This window comes from Grampus griseus (genome assembly GCF_964374135.1).
Source record: "Grampus griseus genome assembly, chromosome: 7".
NCBI lineage: Eukaryota > Metazoa > Chordata > Mammalia > Artiodactyla > Delphinidae > Grampus > Grampus griseus.
In genome coordinates, this window is record NC_139001.1 from 13,753,986 (window position 1) to 13,774,146 (window position 20,161).

The following is a 20,161-nucleotide window of genomic DNA, read 5'->3' on the forward strand; positions in this document are numbered from 1 at the left end:
CTGATCTCTTCTGTCACTATAGTTTTGTTTTCTCAAGAATGTCCTATAAGTGGAATCATACAGTTTGTAGCCTTTGAGACTAACTTCTTTCATTCACATAATTATTTTGCAATTGAGCCAATCTGTTGTATATATCAATAGTTTGTTCCTTGTTATTGCTGAGTGATATTCTTCTATATAAATGTATCAGTTTGCTTATCCATTTACCTGTTTACTTGTTGCAAGACATTTGGGTTGTATACAGTTTCTTCTGATTATGAATAGAGTTACTATGAACATTTGTGTACAGCTTTTTGTGTGAATATAAGTTTTCATTTCTCTAGGATAAATTCCTAGGAGTGGGATTGCTGGGTCACGTGTAAGTGTATGTTTTACTTCATAACATACTGCCAAACTGTTTTCTGGTAGGGCTGTACCATTTTGCATTCCCACCAGCAATGTATGAGAGTTCTAGTTGTTCAGAATCTTTGCCAGCACTTGGTATTGTCAGTATATTTTATTTTAGCCATTCTAATGGGCGTGTGTAGTGGTGTCTCATCACGGTTTTAATTTGCATTTCCTTAATGGCTGATGTTGGTGAACATCTTTTCATGTGTAGAATTTGTTCGAGTCTTTTGCCCATTTTAAAATTCTGTTGTTTGCTTTCTTTACTGAGTTGTGAGAGGTTTTTGTTTGTTTGTTTGTTTTTATTCTGGGTACAAGTCATTTAATATTTTCTCCCAGTCTTTAGTTTGTCTTTTTATTGTTTTAACAGTACCTGCAGAACAAAAACTTTTAATTTTGATGGAGTCCAGTTTATCATTTTTTTCTTTTGTAGCTCATGCTTTTGGTGTTAGGTTGGAAATTGCTTAAATCTCAGATGACATTGTATTTTTCTTACATTTCATTCTGCTATACCCTTTTTCTTGGAATTATTACAGTGCTTTGGAAATGAAATGATATAGCTAGAAACTTTTCTCCTAAAGTAAAGTTTAATGTTGAATGTTAATGGATGGCTTAAAAATATCAGGACTCAGAACCACATCAGTATGATTATTATTATAACTATATAAAAAATATTCATATTGAGGAAATTCTGCAAAGGGAAGGAACAGAAATGGCTAGTGTGGCTCTTTTAAGTCAGTGGTTTCCTAATCCTGGCTATTGTATCAGAATCATTGGGGTAGCTTTAAAAAGAAAAATACCCAGATTCTCTTTCTTTTGATCAGTGATTTTTAGATCAGTAAATTGGTGGGCCCCCCCAATTTTTTTTAATAGACTTTATTTTTAGAGCAGTTTTTGATTCACAGCAAAATTGAGCAGAAGGTACAGAGATTTCCTATATGCCCCCTGACACATGTACAGCCTCCCCTACTATAAGCATCCCATACCAGAGTGGCACATTTGTTAAAATAATGAACCTACACTGACATACCATTATCACCCAAAGTCCATAGTTTACATTAGAGGGTAATTCTTTCTTTTTTTTTTTTTTGCGTGGTACACGGGCCTCTCATTGTTGTGGCCTCTCCCATTGTGGAGCACAGGCTCCGGACGTGCAGGCTCAGCGGCCATGGCTCACGGGCCCAGCCGCTCCGCGGGATGTGGGATCTTCCCGGACCAGGGCACGAACCCGTGTCCCCTGCATCGGCAGGCGGACTCTCAACCACTGTGCCACCAGGGAAGCCCTAGAGGGTCATTCTTGGTGGTGTTTATTCTATGCATTTTGACAAATGTGTAATGAAATACTATTATAGTACCATACAGAATATTTTCACTGCCGTAAAAATCCTGTGCTCTGCCTGTTCATTTCTGTTCCACCCTAATCCCTAGCAACCACTGATCTTTTTTACAGTTTCTTTAGTTTTTCCTTTTCAAGAATGTCATATGGTTGGAATCATATGGTACGTAGCCTTTTCAGATTGTCTTCTTTCATTTCGTACTATGTACTTAAGGTTCCTGTGTGTCTTTTCATGGCTTGATAGCTTATTTCTTTCTAGTGCTGAATGATACTCCACTGTCTGGATGTACCACAGTTTATTTATTCAGCTACTGAGGGACATCTTGGTTGCTTCTAACTTTTGGCAGTTATGAATAAAGCTGCTGTAAACATCAGTGTGGGGGGTTTTATGTGGACATAAATTGTCAACTCCTTTGGTATTTATTCCAGGGTGCATAATTTTCTGTATCATATAGTAAGAGTATGTCTGGTTTTGTAAGAAGCTGCCAAAATCTCTTCCAAAGTGACTGTTACCATTTTGCATTCCTACCAACACTGATTGAGAGTGCCTCTCGCTCTGCATCCTCACCAGATTTGGTGATGTCGTTTTGGGTTTTGGCCATTCTAATAGATGTGTAGTGGTATCCCATTGTTATTTTAATTTGCAGTTCCTTACCGGTCAGATGTTGAACATCTTTTTATATGCTTATTTGCCATCTGGATATCGTTTTGGTGAGGTGTCCAGGTCTTTTGCCAGTTTTTAAAATTGGGTTGTTTGTTTTCTTATTGTCGAGTTTTATGAATTCTTTGTGTATTTTGGATTACAGTCCTTTTTCAGATGTGTGTGTCTTTTGTTAATATTTTCTCCCATTCTGTGTCTTCTCATTCTCTTGATTGAAATCTATTAGTCTCCATGGGATTCTATTTCTTTGCCAAGTTTGTGATCTACTGTTTTAAATTACCGTGTCTTGCTTTATCCTTTGCAAGGCTAGATGTCTTGCATAGCCATCAGTTTTCAGCTACTCGTTTATCCTCTTTGTCACAGCTGGTCCATCCTGCTCTCAACTTCCATGGTTCTTCATCGTTTCACTCTTCAAATTCCAGTTCTTTATCTGGGTAATCTTCATGTAGATTTTCTCAAGTAATGATGCTGGTCGTACTTGATCTGCAGGTCCATTTGGTTCTGGTACCACCTCTACATCAGGGTTGCCTTTGCTGGTGCAAAGATTAATCATGTTACAACACACAGTTCCCACTTTCTATTTCAAGTTTTCTGTATTGTTATGTTAATAATTTGTAAAATAAAGGTTAAATCTTTTTTTCACTTTATGTGTATTTTGCTTTATATGCCAACTTAATCTTCTTTTGAAAAGCCTGTTTTGATCTTCATAAAGATTGAATTTTCACCTCATTCCTACCATTTTGTTGTATATGTTTGAACAAATATGCATTCACTTTTCATGTATCAGAGTATGAAGATATTTTTCTGGGGCAGTTTTAGAGGAATAGTTGTTTGGGGCAGTTTTAGAGGAATAGTTTTTTGCTCATAAAGTGATCTGAATAATTAAGAGATAGTTGCAGCAAGTGTGCCTAAGGGTATTTATCTTTCATCTTTCAGTCCTGTCCGTGTGTGTAATCTTTCAAAAATAAATATAACAAAATTAACAGTTTATAACAGCTTATTTTCTGCTAAGTAAAATTCACTGTTACTGATTTGTCAGCATGATTTTTTGAAGTATAATGCAAATAAAGCAATTTTATCATTTATGACACATTGTGCTAGTTGATCGCATTTTAATTTTGTTGAAAGGCAGGTATCTTACACTTGTTGCTATGTTTTAGTGTATAAATCATTGATTTTAGAAAATATGCCTTATTTTATAACTTTTAAAATTTAATTGGTAAATTTTTCATTTATCCAACAAATATACCAAGCATATTCTTGCATTCCAAAATCAGGGTGACTTTAATACAGTTAACGTATAACTTGATTTTATAACAAAGAGGGTATATAGAAGTTCACTTAAGTCCTTACAAATAATTAATTCCTAGATATTATGGTGTTTGGAAGATATAATTTAATCTTTGTTATGTAGTACAGTTTCTCTAGTATTGTCATGATTTTGATTTAATTGCTACTCAAAGTTTAGTGGTTCAGTGAGAGAATGTGAAGGTTGAAGAATTTTGTAAATAGGTACATTTGCAACTTGCTGTGTTTTTGTTTTTAGCGTTAGCTACCTTTGGAACTTGCGTATGATGAGTGGTAGACTTAATGAGTTGAAATAATTGGTATATTACCACTTTGCATGAAAGTGTTTGTTTAACACAGTACTGTCAACTAACTGACGTGGATGTTTATCACTTTTGATGTAGTCAGCATATTTATGGAGTAATCTCTGGGTGATATATTTGAAGTCAAGGAGCTGAGTCTGTGAACCAAAGATTATGTAATAACATTCTGAATTATGTGGTATAGGCTAGTGGTTTTCATACCGTATGCTCAGTAGAATAGATTTATTGTCCCATCACTAAAATCTCTCACTGACTTCTTTTCCTCTATAAATAAGAAAATATATAGTTTTCACAACTTCAGCTTACTCTCCTGTGGGTTGAGAGTAATGTGTTTTGTGTATTTTTTTTTTAATCTTTGGCACTTCGAACCACTTTATTCTAGTTCTAATACACAGTGACATTTTATTTACATGTATCTATAATATGGGTTTACAGGTGTCTATATATCTCAACACACATATTAAATAATTTGTTTCTCAGAGAACATGATGACTTCAGATTCTCCCCAACCTGAAAAAGTTGAACCACTACTGCAGATTTTCTGTGGTAAAGAATGTTTAGAGATAGAAGATGTCACTTTAAGCTGGAGTTATTGAGAGTTGAGCTAGACCATGGAGGATTGGTTGGATTTGAATAACTGCATAGGTTGGCAGTATAGTCCCAAAGTGTTGTAGGAACTTGGAGGACAGACACACTACTTTTTCATGACAAAGCTAGAACCAGAGTCTAGATTCTATTTCCTAGTCAAATAACCTTTCAGTTGGACTGATAGCATAGCAGGAAGAAGTAGTGGTCAGTAAGCTCATATTGGAGAAGGTGTCAGTATGCTTGTGGACTGTGAAATTCCTGAATTCTTATCAGGATTGCATTAGGAAGGCATTTCAGACTGAAAGGAACTTTATGTGCAAAGGCAGATATCCTGAAAGAGCTTACCTTGTTGGACGTGGATCATGGTATTGGAGGGTGGGGATGAAATAAAGGGTCTTTGATATGCCAGGCACTGTTCTAGATGTGGAAGGTACACATGGGAAAGACAGACCCCCTGCTACCGTGGAGCTTACATTTTAGTAGGAGAAATAATAAACATAAATATGTAATATACTAGTAATTAGTGATGAGTACTTGAGGAAAAATAAAGTGTAGGGTAAAGGAATAGAGATAGACGTTATTGAAATAGGATGTCAGGGAAGACCTTTTTGTGGAGGTGAAACTTGTGCAGAAAAAAAGGCAGAGAGTGAGGTATGTGAACCAGCACAGAGGAGATGGCAGAGCACATTTGCTGTATGCAGCTCCATGGTAGCTGTAGTGCATTAAGTTAATGGTTTATGCTCACTGAGTGTTTACTGAGTGCCAGACACTGTTCTACCTGTATTACTAGTGGTAATTCAGTCCTTAAAACCATCCTATAAAATGGATACTATTTCAGATTTGAGGAAACTGAAGCACAGAGATTAAATACTTTACCCAAGGTTGCACAGCTAGTCAGCGAGCTGGGATTCAAGCCCAGGTAGTTTGACTCCAAAATCAGTGTTTTCGACCATTCTTCAAAGATGGGGGAGGGGAAGTGTAGTAGGAAATTTAATTGGAGCAATAGCCTGGGGCCAGTTCTGTGGGGCCTTTGTGGTTCCTTTATAAAGTATTTAGGATTTTATGCTGACAGTGAGGTTAAGTCATTGGCGGGTTGAGAAATGCCCAAGAGGTTGCTTTATGATTCTGGAGGTCAAGAGAAGGGTCTGGACTATACAAAACACATTTGTTAGTTATCTGTATATAGGTTGTATTATAGCTTAAAATATTTCTACTGGTCTGTAACATGTTTCTTTGTTCTAAAATCGAAGATTCCACTTCATTATTTTGTTGAACAGATATGTGCATGTATACATATGAGTGCGCGCGTGCTTGTGTATAAAGAAACTAATGAAGTTTTCTGTTAATAGGTGCGAGAAGATGTACTAAATTCATTGAATAACAACTTTCTTCAAACACTAAATCAAGCTTGGAACGATCATCAGACAGCTATGGTGATGATTAGAGACATACTAATGTATATGGTAAGTAGAGCTTTGTTGTTTTTCCTTTAAGTTAAGCATTTCAAAACACTGTCTTTTTTCTGTCACATTTATTTGGATGGTACAACTCAGTGTGGAAAGCTTTTTTCTTTTCTTTTTTTTTAAAATACTATTTCCTTCATAAGGGCCAACCTTAGCTTATATGAGTAAAATCTTAGTTGCTCCTATACTTAATGATTAGAATGGAAAACTGAAAGGGAAAGATTTAATATTTTTCTAAATATCTAGCACTTATGCTTCAATATGTGAAATACTGAAAAGTCTGTCTCTTCTTGAGTAAGGGTGATTGAGTGACAACATGAGAGATGAAATATTCATTCTCTTGCAAGTTTTTAAACCCTAATGTCCTTATATCCTCAGTTACAGGGGATGTCATATTAATACAAATATTTTTGTAATAGCTGCCATCTACCACTCCTAATGATAAATCTCTCCCAGTCTTACAAGGACTGTAAGTCCTTGCAGTGTATATATAAATTCTTCAGATATGTATTGCCTTTTTCACCTAGTATTACTGTTTTATTATCATTCAAGAAAAATATCTTGTTCATTAAAACAATTTGGAAAACATGGACCTGAGGTAGGCTGTTTAATAGCTTTCAAGGAGATTAAACTCTCAGGTTTTTTTAACTTTAGAATGATTATTAAGATTCGTCAAGCTTAATTATTGTGTCTGCAAAATCATCAAGCCCAGTAACGTACTTCATTGTTTATGTTTGAGAATTGGACGTAATGATTTTCTTCTAAGATTTTACTCTCTGCTTTTCGAATTTTTATTTTCAGTTTCTTTAGTTTTGATTATTAGTGTAATGGTGAGAGCGTGTCCTGGTTTCTTTTACTTGGTAGAATAAAGCAGTGTTTGGAAAGAATTTCCAATGAGAGCAAACAGCTGTAAAGTTTTTTGTTCTGCTGAGTGAATTCAATCAGGCCTATTACCCCAGGTTTTATAGGGCTTAGTGGCAAGAGGGTCAAGGAGAAGCTACTTCATTTTTCAGGGTTTTGATAAAACACTTAAGTTATTTAGCCTTTCTGAACCTCATTTTCCTCTTCAGGGTATAGATTCATTTTATGTTGACATTTTGAGGTAAATGTGATAGCATGTGAAAACATACATTGTCTGGGATTTAAATGTGAAATAAGTTAACTTACTGCTGTCCTCCTTAAGTTTTGGATTTGGTGAATCTTTAAATACAAACACTGAGATAGAAAATTACTTGTGATTTCATGGTCCATCACTCTGTTGATAAAAGGAGTATTTTAAAATTATTTATATACTTTTTATACCATGCGATTTTTTAAATTTCTGTTTTATTTCAGCACACACACATACCACTTTTTTTGTTGGTTGGGGGGCAAATGAAATCTCAGACCTTGAATCCTGGCTGTTACGTGACCATATCATTCCTCAGCTTCCTCATTTATAAAATGAAAATAATATTGTGCTAATTGGGTAGAGTGGCCATGAGGCTTAAAGGAGCCTTTCATATGAAGCACCTGTATGGCCTGGACTATAGTAATGTGCTCAGTAAAAATTAACTAGTATTAATATTTTCCATCATCTTTTCATCAAACCCAGCTGGTAGTACCACAACCCTAGATAAACCCAGCAACTTGCCTTTCCTGGGCTTCTGCTGGTAGAAACCCCACTTGGGAAACCTCACACAGGGTAGCTCAGTGCCACTATTTGTGGCATTTTCACAAACCTCTAGTCAGCCCTCCACACTGCTCAGTAGTCTCACTCTTCTCTATTCAGCTCATTCCGCCACTTTGAAAGAGTTATTTCTCTTCAAACCTCCAGCTATCCTGCTGGTCCCCTTACTCTTAATAAACAGTCTTGCCCTCTGCCTCTCAGAGAGAAGGAGAAAGCATCAGGTGGAAGCTGGGTTCATCTCTTGCCTCTGAATCTACAGGTTTCCCTATATTTTCTCCCCTTTTGTGTTTCTCTTTTCCCCTCCCATTTTAATGGAGGGCAGTGTTTCCTCACCTATCAAATGCCATTTCTTCACTTGTGCTAAGAATCTCATTTCTTTCTGCTTTGTCAAAAAACAGAATTATTTTCAGGTTCTGCCTTTTTACTGGTCTTACTCATCAGCATTAGACACATTCAGGTCACTGGCATCCTCAAAATAAAATCCCACTACATTTTCAGTTGGACCCCTGCACTGCTTCCCAGGGTCTCTCATTGCCATGCACAGCTAAATGTCTCATAGGAAATGTTGACACTTGCTATCTCTTTTTTCTCATCTTTTATTCATTTTGAATATGTTTTAGTCACGCTTCTATCTCAACTCTTCTATTCATTCTCGCTCTTAACTAGGATCACCGCGCCTGCGCATCTCTGACAGCAAAGCTCACTGCTAATCCTCATGCTCCTTGACTTTTCCAGCAGCATTGGCACAGTTGACTACCTTTTCGTCTTCTAACACGTTGGGTTCTTAATTTCTGTGACCAAACACTCCCTTGGTATGCCTCCTGCCTTTCTGTTTCTTCTCAGTCACTCTTCCTTCTCCTCTGCCCTTTAAAAGAGAGGCATTCTTGGGGCTTAGTCCTAGGCTTCCTTCTCCTGGTACCTGTTATTTGCTTACCTTAGCTCTCTGTTGTGCCTCTGTTCAGGTGATTCCCACATTATGTCTCCAGCCTCATTCTCTGAGCTTCAGACTCGTAAATTCATTTATCTAGTTGGTGGCTCCCTTCATTGTCTGAGAGGTACTTCAAACTTGGCGTTTCCAAATGAGCTCATAATCAGTGTCATTCCATCTGATCGTGACAGAAACCTGGGAATTATTCTTGTTAGTTTCTTCTCCCTCTCTCCCTACATCATGTATTTCTAGAACCTGAAATTTCTCTGTTTTCATATCTAGTACCTAAGACCAAAGCACCTTCATTTCTTAGTAACTAGTCATATAGTATTCACTATGCTCCCCTCTATTCTCTTTTTCATACTGCTCTAGAATTATTACTTTAAAGCACATGATTATGTTACTGCCCTGCTGAAGTCCTTCTCTCTCATCTCGGGATTTTCACACGTCTGCTGTCTGGATATGTTTCCAGAATGTTTATGTGATTTTTATGTGATTTTTTTGCCTACTTATCCTTCAAGTCTTAGCTTAAATTTCTGGTAAGCTTTCCCTGACTCATGCTGTGTACTGCACACTGGCACCAGCTGCTCTCACTGTACTCGGTACTCCTTTTGTAGCATTTATCATTATTAACAACTGTTTAGTGCCTCGTTTCCTCACTAGACTGAACTTTATTGGGGGGGAATGTCTGTGTCACCACTGTGCCTCCAACACCTAGCACAACTCCCTGCACAAACAAGGCACTCACATACATCTTTGAATTAATATACACATTTTTAAATATATCATGCTTTTTTTCAAAATGCTCATTAAAATATGCAATTATAGATGCAGGAAGAAATTTAAGTGTTGATAAGGTTCTATAAGGTTCATGTTCTATAAGGTAGACTTCCTTCATCCTTCATTCTCTTTATTTTTCCTTTTTATGTGTAGTATTCTGGGCTTAGTTAAATAAGTGCTTTTAAAAATTAAGGTAAAATTTATATACATTGAAACGTGCAAAACTGAAGTATATAAAGTTATTTTTGACACATGTATGCTCCATTGTAACCAGTACTTCAGTCAAGATAAATAAATGCTTTTAATTTTCCAAAGATCAAAAAAAATTTTCTGTTGACATCTGTTATTTTCTGTGAAGATTTTTACCCTCAATCAGACTTATCAGATCACTTTACCTGCTAGATAAGACATACACCTGAGGTGTGCAGGTTTCTAGACAGATTTCTCTTTACTATGAATTCTGGCTCTAACTGTTGGAACTTCAGATCTCAGGCTCAGAGGGAGGAGAGAAGATGCTACACTGTCTTCCCACCTCCCTCCTACTCAGCTAGCTGACTTTCTCTCTGACAAGGAGGTGTCTGTATCTAAAATGCCCTGTGTGAGCCTCAGTGTATATAGATAGCATGGGACACACTGACTCTTGAAAGTGGAAATGGAATCAATCACAGGTTATGTGGAGGCAGCCGTTGGTCACAATTTGTCCGCACTCACTTTGTTGTTGGCAGGTTCAGCGTTCCAGAAAGAAAAGTGTACATGTCTCTAGATGGAACATGTGATCTATACCCCTTTCTAACATTTGAGACTTGCATTATGTATTTTGCCCGTGAAGGCGCTGGAGTTTGTAATCTCTGCTTTGTTTCTTATTTTTAATTCATTCTCTTCTTTAAGAAAAGTTAACATGTTAAACTTATAAGATTGGTTTGAGCCTACTTAGTATAAGTTTCCTTTTCAATTTTTTAATTGTTTAAAAGATTAATGATTGGGGAAAGAGCTGATTATTTTATGGAGAAAATGTGTTATAGGTTATATAATCGCTTTAATTATCAAAATAATCCACAGGTATATTTATATTCAGTTCATTTCCCTCCCCCGCTTAAACTATAAAATGAATACAATAACAAGGGAGAGTTAAATTTATGGATGGTATTCTGTAGGTTACTTTTGAGCAATTAGAATTAATGTCAAAAGATATAGGAAAGCATTTACTATTGTGATATGTAGGCTAATAGAAGGTTAATAGAGGAATTTTCTGCATAAAACTCTGGTTATTGTCAAAGATATTTTCATGTTTTTACTTGAATTTATCTATATTCCCAGTCATTTTCACAAATAACAAAGGTATAGTACTATTGCAGGTTATCCTTAAAGACTAGAGGCTATAAATTCAAAGTCCTGGGGTGGAGAGTTGACCCAGGAAAGAAGGGTCACTGCTTCTTTGAGCTATATGGGAAGTCATCAAGGATGGTGGGTGAAGAGGTGAAGTGGAATGTAGCAACAACTTTGTGAAGAGGAAAGAAGCTGAGGAACTCTTCTGATGCTCTTGGTCTCCTTAATAAAGTAGAAGGTGGGACCATCAGTTACGGGTGACAGAAGCATGTCAGGTGTTGAGGAGTGTGGTAGACTGAGTAATGGACCCCCAGATATGCCCATGACTAACCTCTGGAACCTAGGGATTGTTACCTTATATGGCAGAAGGAACTTTGCAGGTGTGATTAGGTTGAGGATCATGAGATGATGTTTTCCTAGGTTATCCTGGTGGGCCCAGTAGAAGTGCAGGGTCTTTATAAGAGGGTTGCAGGAGGGTCAGAGTAAGAGAAGTCAGTATGATGACAGAGACAGATTGGAGTGATAATGCTTTGAAGATGGAAAAGGGGCTATAGCCAGGGAATACAGGTGGCTACTGGAAGCTGAAAAAGACAAGGAAGTGGATTTCCCCCTCAGAGCCTCCAGAAAGAACCAGCCCTGTCGACATCTTGATTATCCTAGTGAAACTGTTTTCAGTCTTCTCAACTGTAGAACTGTTAGAGAATAAGTAAGGTACTAAAGTTGTGGTAATTTCTTCAGCAATGATAGGAAACTAACACATGGAGGAAGTTTGGAATATCCCCTGTGCTGGGGTCAACTATCTATAAATAACTAAGTGGATCATCTGTAATTGTGAGGAGATAATTTAGGGTAAGCTGGCACAAATTTCGTATAGTGGAGGCAGTCAGCAGCATTTATACTTTTTTCGGAGGTACTTAAGCAGTCTCAGAGAAGAATATTCAAAAACTAAGGAAAACCTACTGATATAATTTGGCTTATTCGGTATGGGGAAGAATTCTAAGATAGTAGCATTGTTAAAATTGTTGATCGTGGATCTGTGCTGTTTAATAAGCAGGCAAGTGAATCACAAGGTCCCAGGAAACAGAAGTATTAGGTGTAAGGGATCAGTAGACCTGGAGCTCCAGTTAGAATGCGGAGCAGTTGAAGTGTAACCGAGGAGAGGCAGGAGGAAAGAGGGTCTGTAATACCAGGGACACCTGATGTCTTCTATGAAGAGTCTCAAGATTTGTCCATATCAATATGTGGGTGAAGGGAATCCTGATAAGATGGGAGATGAAAATTTAGGCATCTGTAAGGAGTGTGTCAGATTGGTCATTATTATGAAAGTTGCAGTTACCAAAGGTGATAGATGTCAAGGAGTAGAGTTGAGAGAAATAATGTAAGCTGTTTGCTGAAGCTACCAAGGATTTGTATGTCCTTGGAGATCAGAAGACAGGATGAGAACATGGAGATCACAGAATTTGTGAGTCTGTTTTTTCTCTCGTAGATTTTGATACTTTTAGTTCCAAAAACATGCGTCTTTACTGTATTCTAGATTGCACATTGAGAAAAGTTTGAAAATAGCTGTATTCTGGAAGAACATAGGTAGGTTGCTTATGAGTCTTCTTGGTACTTTCTCTGTTTTCAAAATAACATCTTAGAAGAAAATAGGATCAAGTGGCTTTGGGACTGTTAAGCTTCATGCTTGTTCAATATATTTACTTACTGCTTTTGCAAGAAAGGTCTGTGCAAGACAGGTTCCCCATATGTGCTCTAGTGTTTGCATTTGTGACTGACAGTATAATACCTTGGCATCTTTTTATGGTTAGGTCAAAAGCCAGGTACTAGGCCTTTATGTAAAATAAAACTAGGGCAACATCGTAAATACTGTAAAGGTTAAGAGTATTGTGCTTGATAATTAGGATTTCTTCCTTGCCGTCCATTTTAGCTCCTCTTTCAAACAAATTAATAGAGCCATAAACACCTTGATTACTATGCCCTGTGAACTGTTTTTGTGTGTGTGCACTGATTATGTAGCAATCTATGACTGAGTTTAGGGAGGCAAGTATTAATTCAGCCAGAGGTAGGCCCTGTGGTGGTGCAGTCATATCTTGCTGTAGGAAAGGAAATGAAACTTTTGTCCATAAAGGGGCTGCTCCCCATATATATACACGTGTGTGTGTGTGTATGATAATTTTATGTAATATCATATATATATATGATAATTTATTTACACAGAGTTGAGCTAACATTCATTCACCTTTGTGCTTAGGTGGATAAATTCATTCATTCAGCAGGTATACAATGACTGTGTATTATGTATCAGACACTATATTCTTCTAAACAACTGGGTTCCTTTTTCCAGTTTCTTCTATCACTGGGCAGTTTTATGATGTGGACATCCCACTTGGGCAGATAATCTTGGTTTCCCAAGCCTAATTTAAGAACAGTGATTTTATCAATGATCCAGGTGTAAGCTATCAAACATATTAGAAATCTTTAGTATTGTTTCTTTTCTCATTTTTTATTTTGAATTTGATAATAAAATTCTCATTGAAGAAGTGACTTTCTAAGGCTTTAGATACCTAATCGTCATCAGAAGTTATTTAAAACCATCATTATTAGAACACTTAGAAACTCAACACAAATACTAGATATGGTAGCAATTATTCTAACCACTTGATAGGATATTAGCCTTAAACTAATTTGAAAGTCCTCTTCTAATTTTTTTAGAAACACTTTTCTTGATATATAACATAAATTAAACTACACAATTTTTTTTTGCCCATTTTTTTTAAAAATGTGGGTTTTCTGGGGTTTGTTTTTTTAGTAATTTGTGAGAGTTCTTTATATGTTCTGGATAAATGTTCTTTGTCAAATAATATATGTATTGTGAGGTAGTGTCTTCCATTCTGGGCTTGCCTTTTCTCTTAGTGGTGTCTTTGAAGAGAAGTTTTTAATTTCAGTTAATTTCAGTTTTTCAGTCTGCAATTGTTGGATAAAGTGTTGTAAGTTAGTCAGATTTACTAATCAAGTTCAGATCTTCCACGTCTTACTAAACTTTTTGTCTGCTTGTTCTATCAACTACCAAGAAATATTAAAATCTTCAGATTTGATTTGTTTATTCTTTTAGTTTATATATTTTGAGGTTTTGTTACAAAGTGAATATCAATTTAGGGTTTTATCTTCCTATTGAATCGACTTTTTTATTTTTCTGAAATATCTTTTTTTATCACTAGTAATACTTCTTGCTTAAAGACTACTTTGTCTAGTGTTACTATATGAGCTTCCTTACAATTAATGTTTGCATGGCAAACTTCATCTCATCCATTTCTTTCCACCTTTTTGTGTCCTTATATTTAAGGTGTGTCACTTGTAAATACCATATAACAACATGCTTTTTAACCTATCTGATAACCTTTGTTTTTAAATTGAAGCATATAATTCATTTACATTTAATGTGATTACTGATGTATTTGGGTTTATTTTTGCCATCCTGTTTTGTTTTTTTCCTGTTTGTCTTATCTGTTCTTTTGATTTTTTTCAGCTTTCTTTCCTCCTTTTAGGTGAATCAAGTATGCTTTATTATCCTATCCCCTTCCCCCATTAGCTGTTATTTATATATACTTTTATTATTATTATTTTAGGGATTACCATAGAGATTACAACATAGATCCTTGACTTATAGTTTACGTTATATTAGTTTTTTTTTTAAACCACTTCTGGATAGTATCAGAGTCTTAGAATACTTTGACTTCCTGGGGCTTTTCCCCCTTAGTTTTTAGACATTTGATCCTGGGGTGCTTGTTCTGTTTTGGTGTGGGGACAGGCCTGGTAATTTTTCCAACATTGTGTATGAAAAATTGTGGAGGCCCTGGATGATGATGTTTTCCTTCATAGGATCAAAGATCACCATGATCTCGTTGAAGCTGGCTTTTAGGCTTTGTTAAGGTTGATCTATTTTCAGTTTGCCTTTTTTTCCAGGGCATGTTTTTACGCACAGGAAATAACCCCTTCTGGGGTCTCAGTTAAAAGCCTGAGTTGTTTACTGGTTTGCTCTTCACAGTTACTGGTGCCTTGAGATACCAGCTTTTGTCTCTCTCTACTGCAAGTCTGCCAACAGTCTCTGTTCAGCTCTTTAGTCTCCCAGTGCTGCTTTCTGTTTGGTGTTTTGGTGTCTCATCCACGCTTAGGTGATGTGTCAATAAACATCTCAGTGAAAATTGCTTGCAGAATTTCTGGCTCTTCTTTACATTTCTCTCTTCTTCAGACTTTTGCCTCATAAGTCTTAACTGCTTGATAGCCAGCCCACCTGTGACTTTCTGCTTGGCCTCTTTTTCCAGTCCTCCAAATACAACAAATGACCCAAGGGAACGAGTGAAGGCGAATGTAGGGCTCCTCTCAGTATACTTGTCTTTTCTCCAGAATCCGGGTCCTGCAAGTCCAGGTTGCTTTTGGTGCTCTTTGATGCTTTTAAACAGTATTTGTTCGTTTGTTTTAATTGTTGTAAAACGCACATAACATAAAATTTATTATCTTAATCATTTTAAAGTGTACAGTTAGTTCAGTGGTGTTAAGTACATTCATACTGTTGCACAGCCATCACCTCCATTCATTTCCAGAATTTTCATCTTGCAAAACTAAAACTCGATACCCTTTAAATGATAACTCCCCATTCCCCACCCCCTGGTCACCACCATTGTACTTTCTGTATGTATTAGACCACTCTTGCTACCTCATGTAAGTGGAATCATAGAGTATCTGTCCTTTTGCAACTCAGGTTTCATCCATGTTGTAGCCTGAGTCTGAATTCCCTCCCTTAACAGATTAGTGGTTACCAGAGGGAAAGGGGGATGGGGGCAGCACAAGATGGGTAAAGGGGGTTGGCTGTATAATGACAGAAACTAAACATTTGGTGGTGAGCACATTGTAGTGTATACAGAAGTCATAATATAATGTTGTACATGTGAAATGTATGTAATGTTATAAACCAATGTTGCATCAATTTTAAAAATTGCCTTTCTTTTTCAGGCTGAATAATATTCAGTTGTATGGATATACCACATTTGCTTATCCATTCATCTGTCAGTGGTCACTTGGCTTGTTTCCACCCTTTGGCTGTTTTGAATAATGCTGCTATGAACATGGGTGTATGAATATTTCTTTAAAACCCTTCTTTTGACTCTTTTGAGTATAAACCTAGATGGTAGAATTGCTAGATCATATGGTAATTCTGTTTTTATTTATTTATTTACCCTTTTTATTTAAATTTTTTTATTTTTTAAAAATTTATTTAATTATTTTATTTATTTGGTTGTGCCGGGTCATAGTTGCAGCATGCGGGCTCCTGCCACTTTTCTAGTCTCTTTTTTAAAAAAAAACATAAACGAAAACAGTTATAGATCTTGCCTTGAGGACAAGAAAGTGAAAGAAGAATTATTTAAGTTTAATTAAGCTCCTTGACAGTGTGCTTGATAAACAACTTTCAGAGCTATTCACTTCAATTTAAAAAGTGGTCTTTGCCTAAATAAATAGCTACCATTGGTCATAAGTGGGATCAAGCAGGGAAGTGTAGATAAATGAGTACTAATCCATAACTGCCCTTAGTTCGTTAGTGGTTGTATTAAAAGTACTGAACTGCTGGTATTTGAAGCAAAAATTTTATAACAAGCTCCCTCAAAAAATAATTGAGACAAAGGACTATTGTATTTATATTTGTAGTACTGAGTGTTCAGAGTTGAATGTAACCCAAAGGTTAGTTTTAGAATTTGCTTCCCAAATACCTGTTTAATCTTACAAGAAAACATTGTTCAAATGAGACATTAGATATGAGTGATATTGAAAGAGCTTATAATTTTGTCCTTTCCTTGGGTGCATCATTGATTCCTATGCCGAGTACACATTTATCCTAGTTTGCTTTTTCGTGATACAATGACTGTTGGTTAAAAATATTTCCCGTACCATTTCTTGTGGATAAAGTAGTAAGAGTTATTTTTTGAGGTTCATTATCAAATTTTTGTTGTTTTATTTTTATTTAAATAACACTCCCTGAGTCATGAAGCTTTTTAGCCCACTTACACAGTCACTCCTTGACTTTGCACAGGTTTAGCTTTCATAAAATCTATATTTTCGCATAGTGTGTCTTGACACATCTAAGAATACTTTTGCATGCTGAGTTAGATCTCTCATATATTAGTTAAATATTTAGGTATCTTGGTGGATTAGGTGTCTTGTTGAAGCCATCAGTTAAGGGGAAAAGATTTGCTTGGTCTAGGAATAGCATCTCCCAAGAGGGAACCATAAACAGAGATTTTAAATGTAATTTTATCTCTGTAGTTATGAAACTCACATCCCTTTAGTAAATCTAATGTTTGATCAGACGTGAGGCTTTCAAGTGGATTTTTCAGAACATTTTATACTTAAAATGCCTGTATTTTGGCTTTCAAAAGGCAAATAGAAGCAACCACCAGCTTTCTATCTCTGCTGAGCTCTCTTCAGTAGATAAATGACTAATGTTGGACTCATACAAACTACCTTTTGGTCACATTAAATATTCACATAGAAAGGTATACAAAATAAAAAGTCCTCCAGTGATTTAAATGATTAGAGCTAAATTGATATTGTATTACATAAAATTAACCACTTATTTTTTAACAAAGAGAGATTCCTGTTAGAATCTATTATGAAAGGCTGTTGTGTACCCACAGGCTGAATTCCTTCTGATAGTGCTGATAAACAGTAAACAGAAGATTTAGCATGTTCATTCAGCAGATATTTTAATAATCATGTGCAGATCACAAGTTTATTGTGGATGTGTGCCTGCATTAGTTTAATGTACGCACACGTAAGCACTCAGGTGTATGTATGTATAGCTTTTATTTTACTTGATGGTAATTAATCATATGTACCAAACAATATAAATGACTATTTGGTATTACTCATTTAAGTAGCTGTACTCATGTTTGCAGGTTTTCCCTTCTCTATTTATTAGCTCTCTGGTATCTATAATCATATTTCAGGGTTAACGGCTTTCCTTAATATTATGTCATTTAATTATAATCATTATACACCTTGACAGTCTCACATTAAAAGACAAGGGTTTGGTTTTTATCCTACAACATCTGTACTTCGCTTATCCCCAGTCATCCTCCATGGATGTAAATTTTCTATGCATTGCTCAAATACTCCAACCATGTGTTCCCATCATACCTGGCTTCTTTTACTCTGAAACATTGTTCTCTTCCATATGCATTATGCCTGAAGAACTCATCAGCTGCACCTGGCTCTCTTTCTGTCTTTTTGCCACAGGGCTTAAGATAGCAGATATTATAGGCCAATACGGTTATAGACGCACCTGCTTTGGTAGTGATAGCATCACTGTGTTTAGGATTGAGAAGAGAGTACCCAGGCCAGGGGAGACTGATAACAGAAAGGGAAGGAGTAATATTGAAATGTGTCTTGATCCCTAGTATATGTTAATTTTTGATCAGAGAGTAAAGCTTCAAAGGAAATCAGAGTTTTAGAGACTGTCTTTACCAGCCCTTTATGTTACCCAGGACCGGAGTGGGTAAATGGCTTACTCAGGGTCACACCACCAGCTAATGGTAGAGCCAGAGATAATAGGAAGAATTCTATAACTGACATGTCCACTTTAGAAAACAAACAATTTGGCAATTTTCATATAGCTCAATAGTACTTCTACTCATAGAAATCCATCCAAGAGAAATGAAAGCATACGTCCAACAAGAAGATTGTACCCAAGTGTTCATAGCAACATTACTCATAGTAGACTGGAAACAGCCCCAAATATCCATCAGCTGATAAATGGATAAGCTAAATGTGGCATATCCAATACAATGGAATACTTCAGCCCAAAAAAAGGAATGAAATACTAATATATGTTATATTAATGAACCTTAGCAACTTTACGCTTGATGAAAAATCAGACACAAAAGGTTACATGTTCTATGATTCCACTTATATGAAATGTCCAGGAAAGGAAATGTATAGAAAGAGAAAGCAGAGGTGCTGGAAGTGGAGATTGACTGCGGAAGGGCTGGGGGGATCTTTTTCTTTTTTCCTATTTCTTTTTTTTTTTTGAGTGATGGAAGTATATTCTAGAACTGGATTGTGGCAATGACTACACAATATAGAAATTTACTGTAAATTATTGAACCATGCTCTTAAAATGAGTGAATTTTACGGCATATAACTGCAATAAAGCCAAAAGGGGAAAACGTTAAAAAATTTTCACTTTAACACTCATAGTTTACTCTGAAGATTACATAGCATGTGTCTTTTGTTCTGTAATTCTTAAAAGTATTTGCCTTTCACCAAAAACAATAAAATCTGACTTGGTTCTTTGACATTTCTCTTAGCCTAAATTAAGAACATTTGGTTTCCTAAGAAAGAGGTTAGTGTCTTAGTAGACATATGTTAAGTTTGCTTGTATCATATGTATGTGATGTTATATATCCCCCACAAGATGTGCTGAATGTCACAGAGGCATATCGTACAGTTGAAACTTAACAGTACCTGCCCGAATTAACAGTACTTTCTGTTCTAGCTGTGAAACAGCCTGATGGATACAAAGTTCTCTCAGTGCTGTTCCACTGCTTTTCAGTGTATCTTCTCTGTTTTGCTCTTGTCAGTTGAGCTTTGCTTACTGAGAGTCAGTTGTATTTGTTTTCAGGCCTGTTTATGCTAGTTGTACTTCTTGTTATTACATCATTTGATATTGTGTAAGTCAATAAAAATGCGAAAAACAATTAAATTTATTATTTGGCAAACTAGATTGAATGTTTTGGAAAGACTTGACAAAGGCAAATCACTAAATATTGGGTAATTTGGTAATTTAGACTGGAGTGGAAATTGTAAAAATCTAGAAGGCCATTTACATTGCTTCACAGTTGTCTCTGGTCAGTAGCCATCTTAATGAGACTGAAAGTAGACAGACTAGATATTTATGATGTATGGGTATATGTGAGAAAGACAGCATTGACTTCTAATCACAGGACTCATGTTCAGAGAAAAAGTCTTTATCTCAGTGAATGCTTACATGTTTTAAATTAAAATGTTTAAGGTGCTGGTGTGGTGTGTGGGGGGTGTGTGTGTGTGTGTGTGTGTGTGTGTGTGTGTTTAATATTTTTCCTCTTTTACCACATCAGCTAGCTAGTTACTGGTTTTGATTGCATTGGGTAAGAGTGATTCTGTATTTGGTACAAAGTCTGTACCATAGAAATTTATAATCAAAATCGTAAATATCAAATTTATAAATAATTTACTCAATAATTGGAGTGATTATTTTCTCATTGCTTTATAAATTATTAGATTTATACCAGTTTTTATTGAATGTGTTTTGTTTTATGCTGAAAAGTAAGCCAGAATCAGTATGGTAGTGGAGGGTGGGGAGTGTTGGAGCTGAAGGTCATGAGAGT

At 36.1% G+C, this 20,161-nt stretch overlaps 1 protein-coding gene across 2 annotated transcripts in view; it reads left to right on the top strand.

Annotated features, from left to right (window-relative positions):
- Positions 1-20,161, top strand: part of CUL3 (cullin 3) — a 98,052-nt gene that overhangs the window by 36,436 nt on the left and 41,455 nt on the right. For both annotated transcript variants that reach the window (XM_082658367.1, XM_082658368.1), the window contains exon 3: positions 5,929-6,042. In XM_082658367.1, the coding sequence (XP_082514493.1) occupies positions 5,929-6,042 (114 nt within the window). The remainder of the gene's footprint in view (positions 1-5,928; positions 6,043-20,161) is intronic.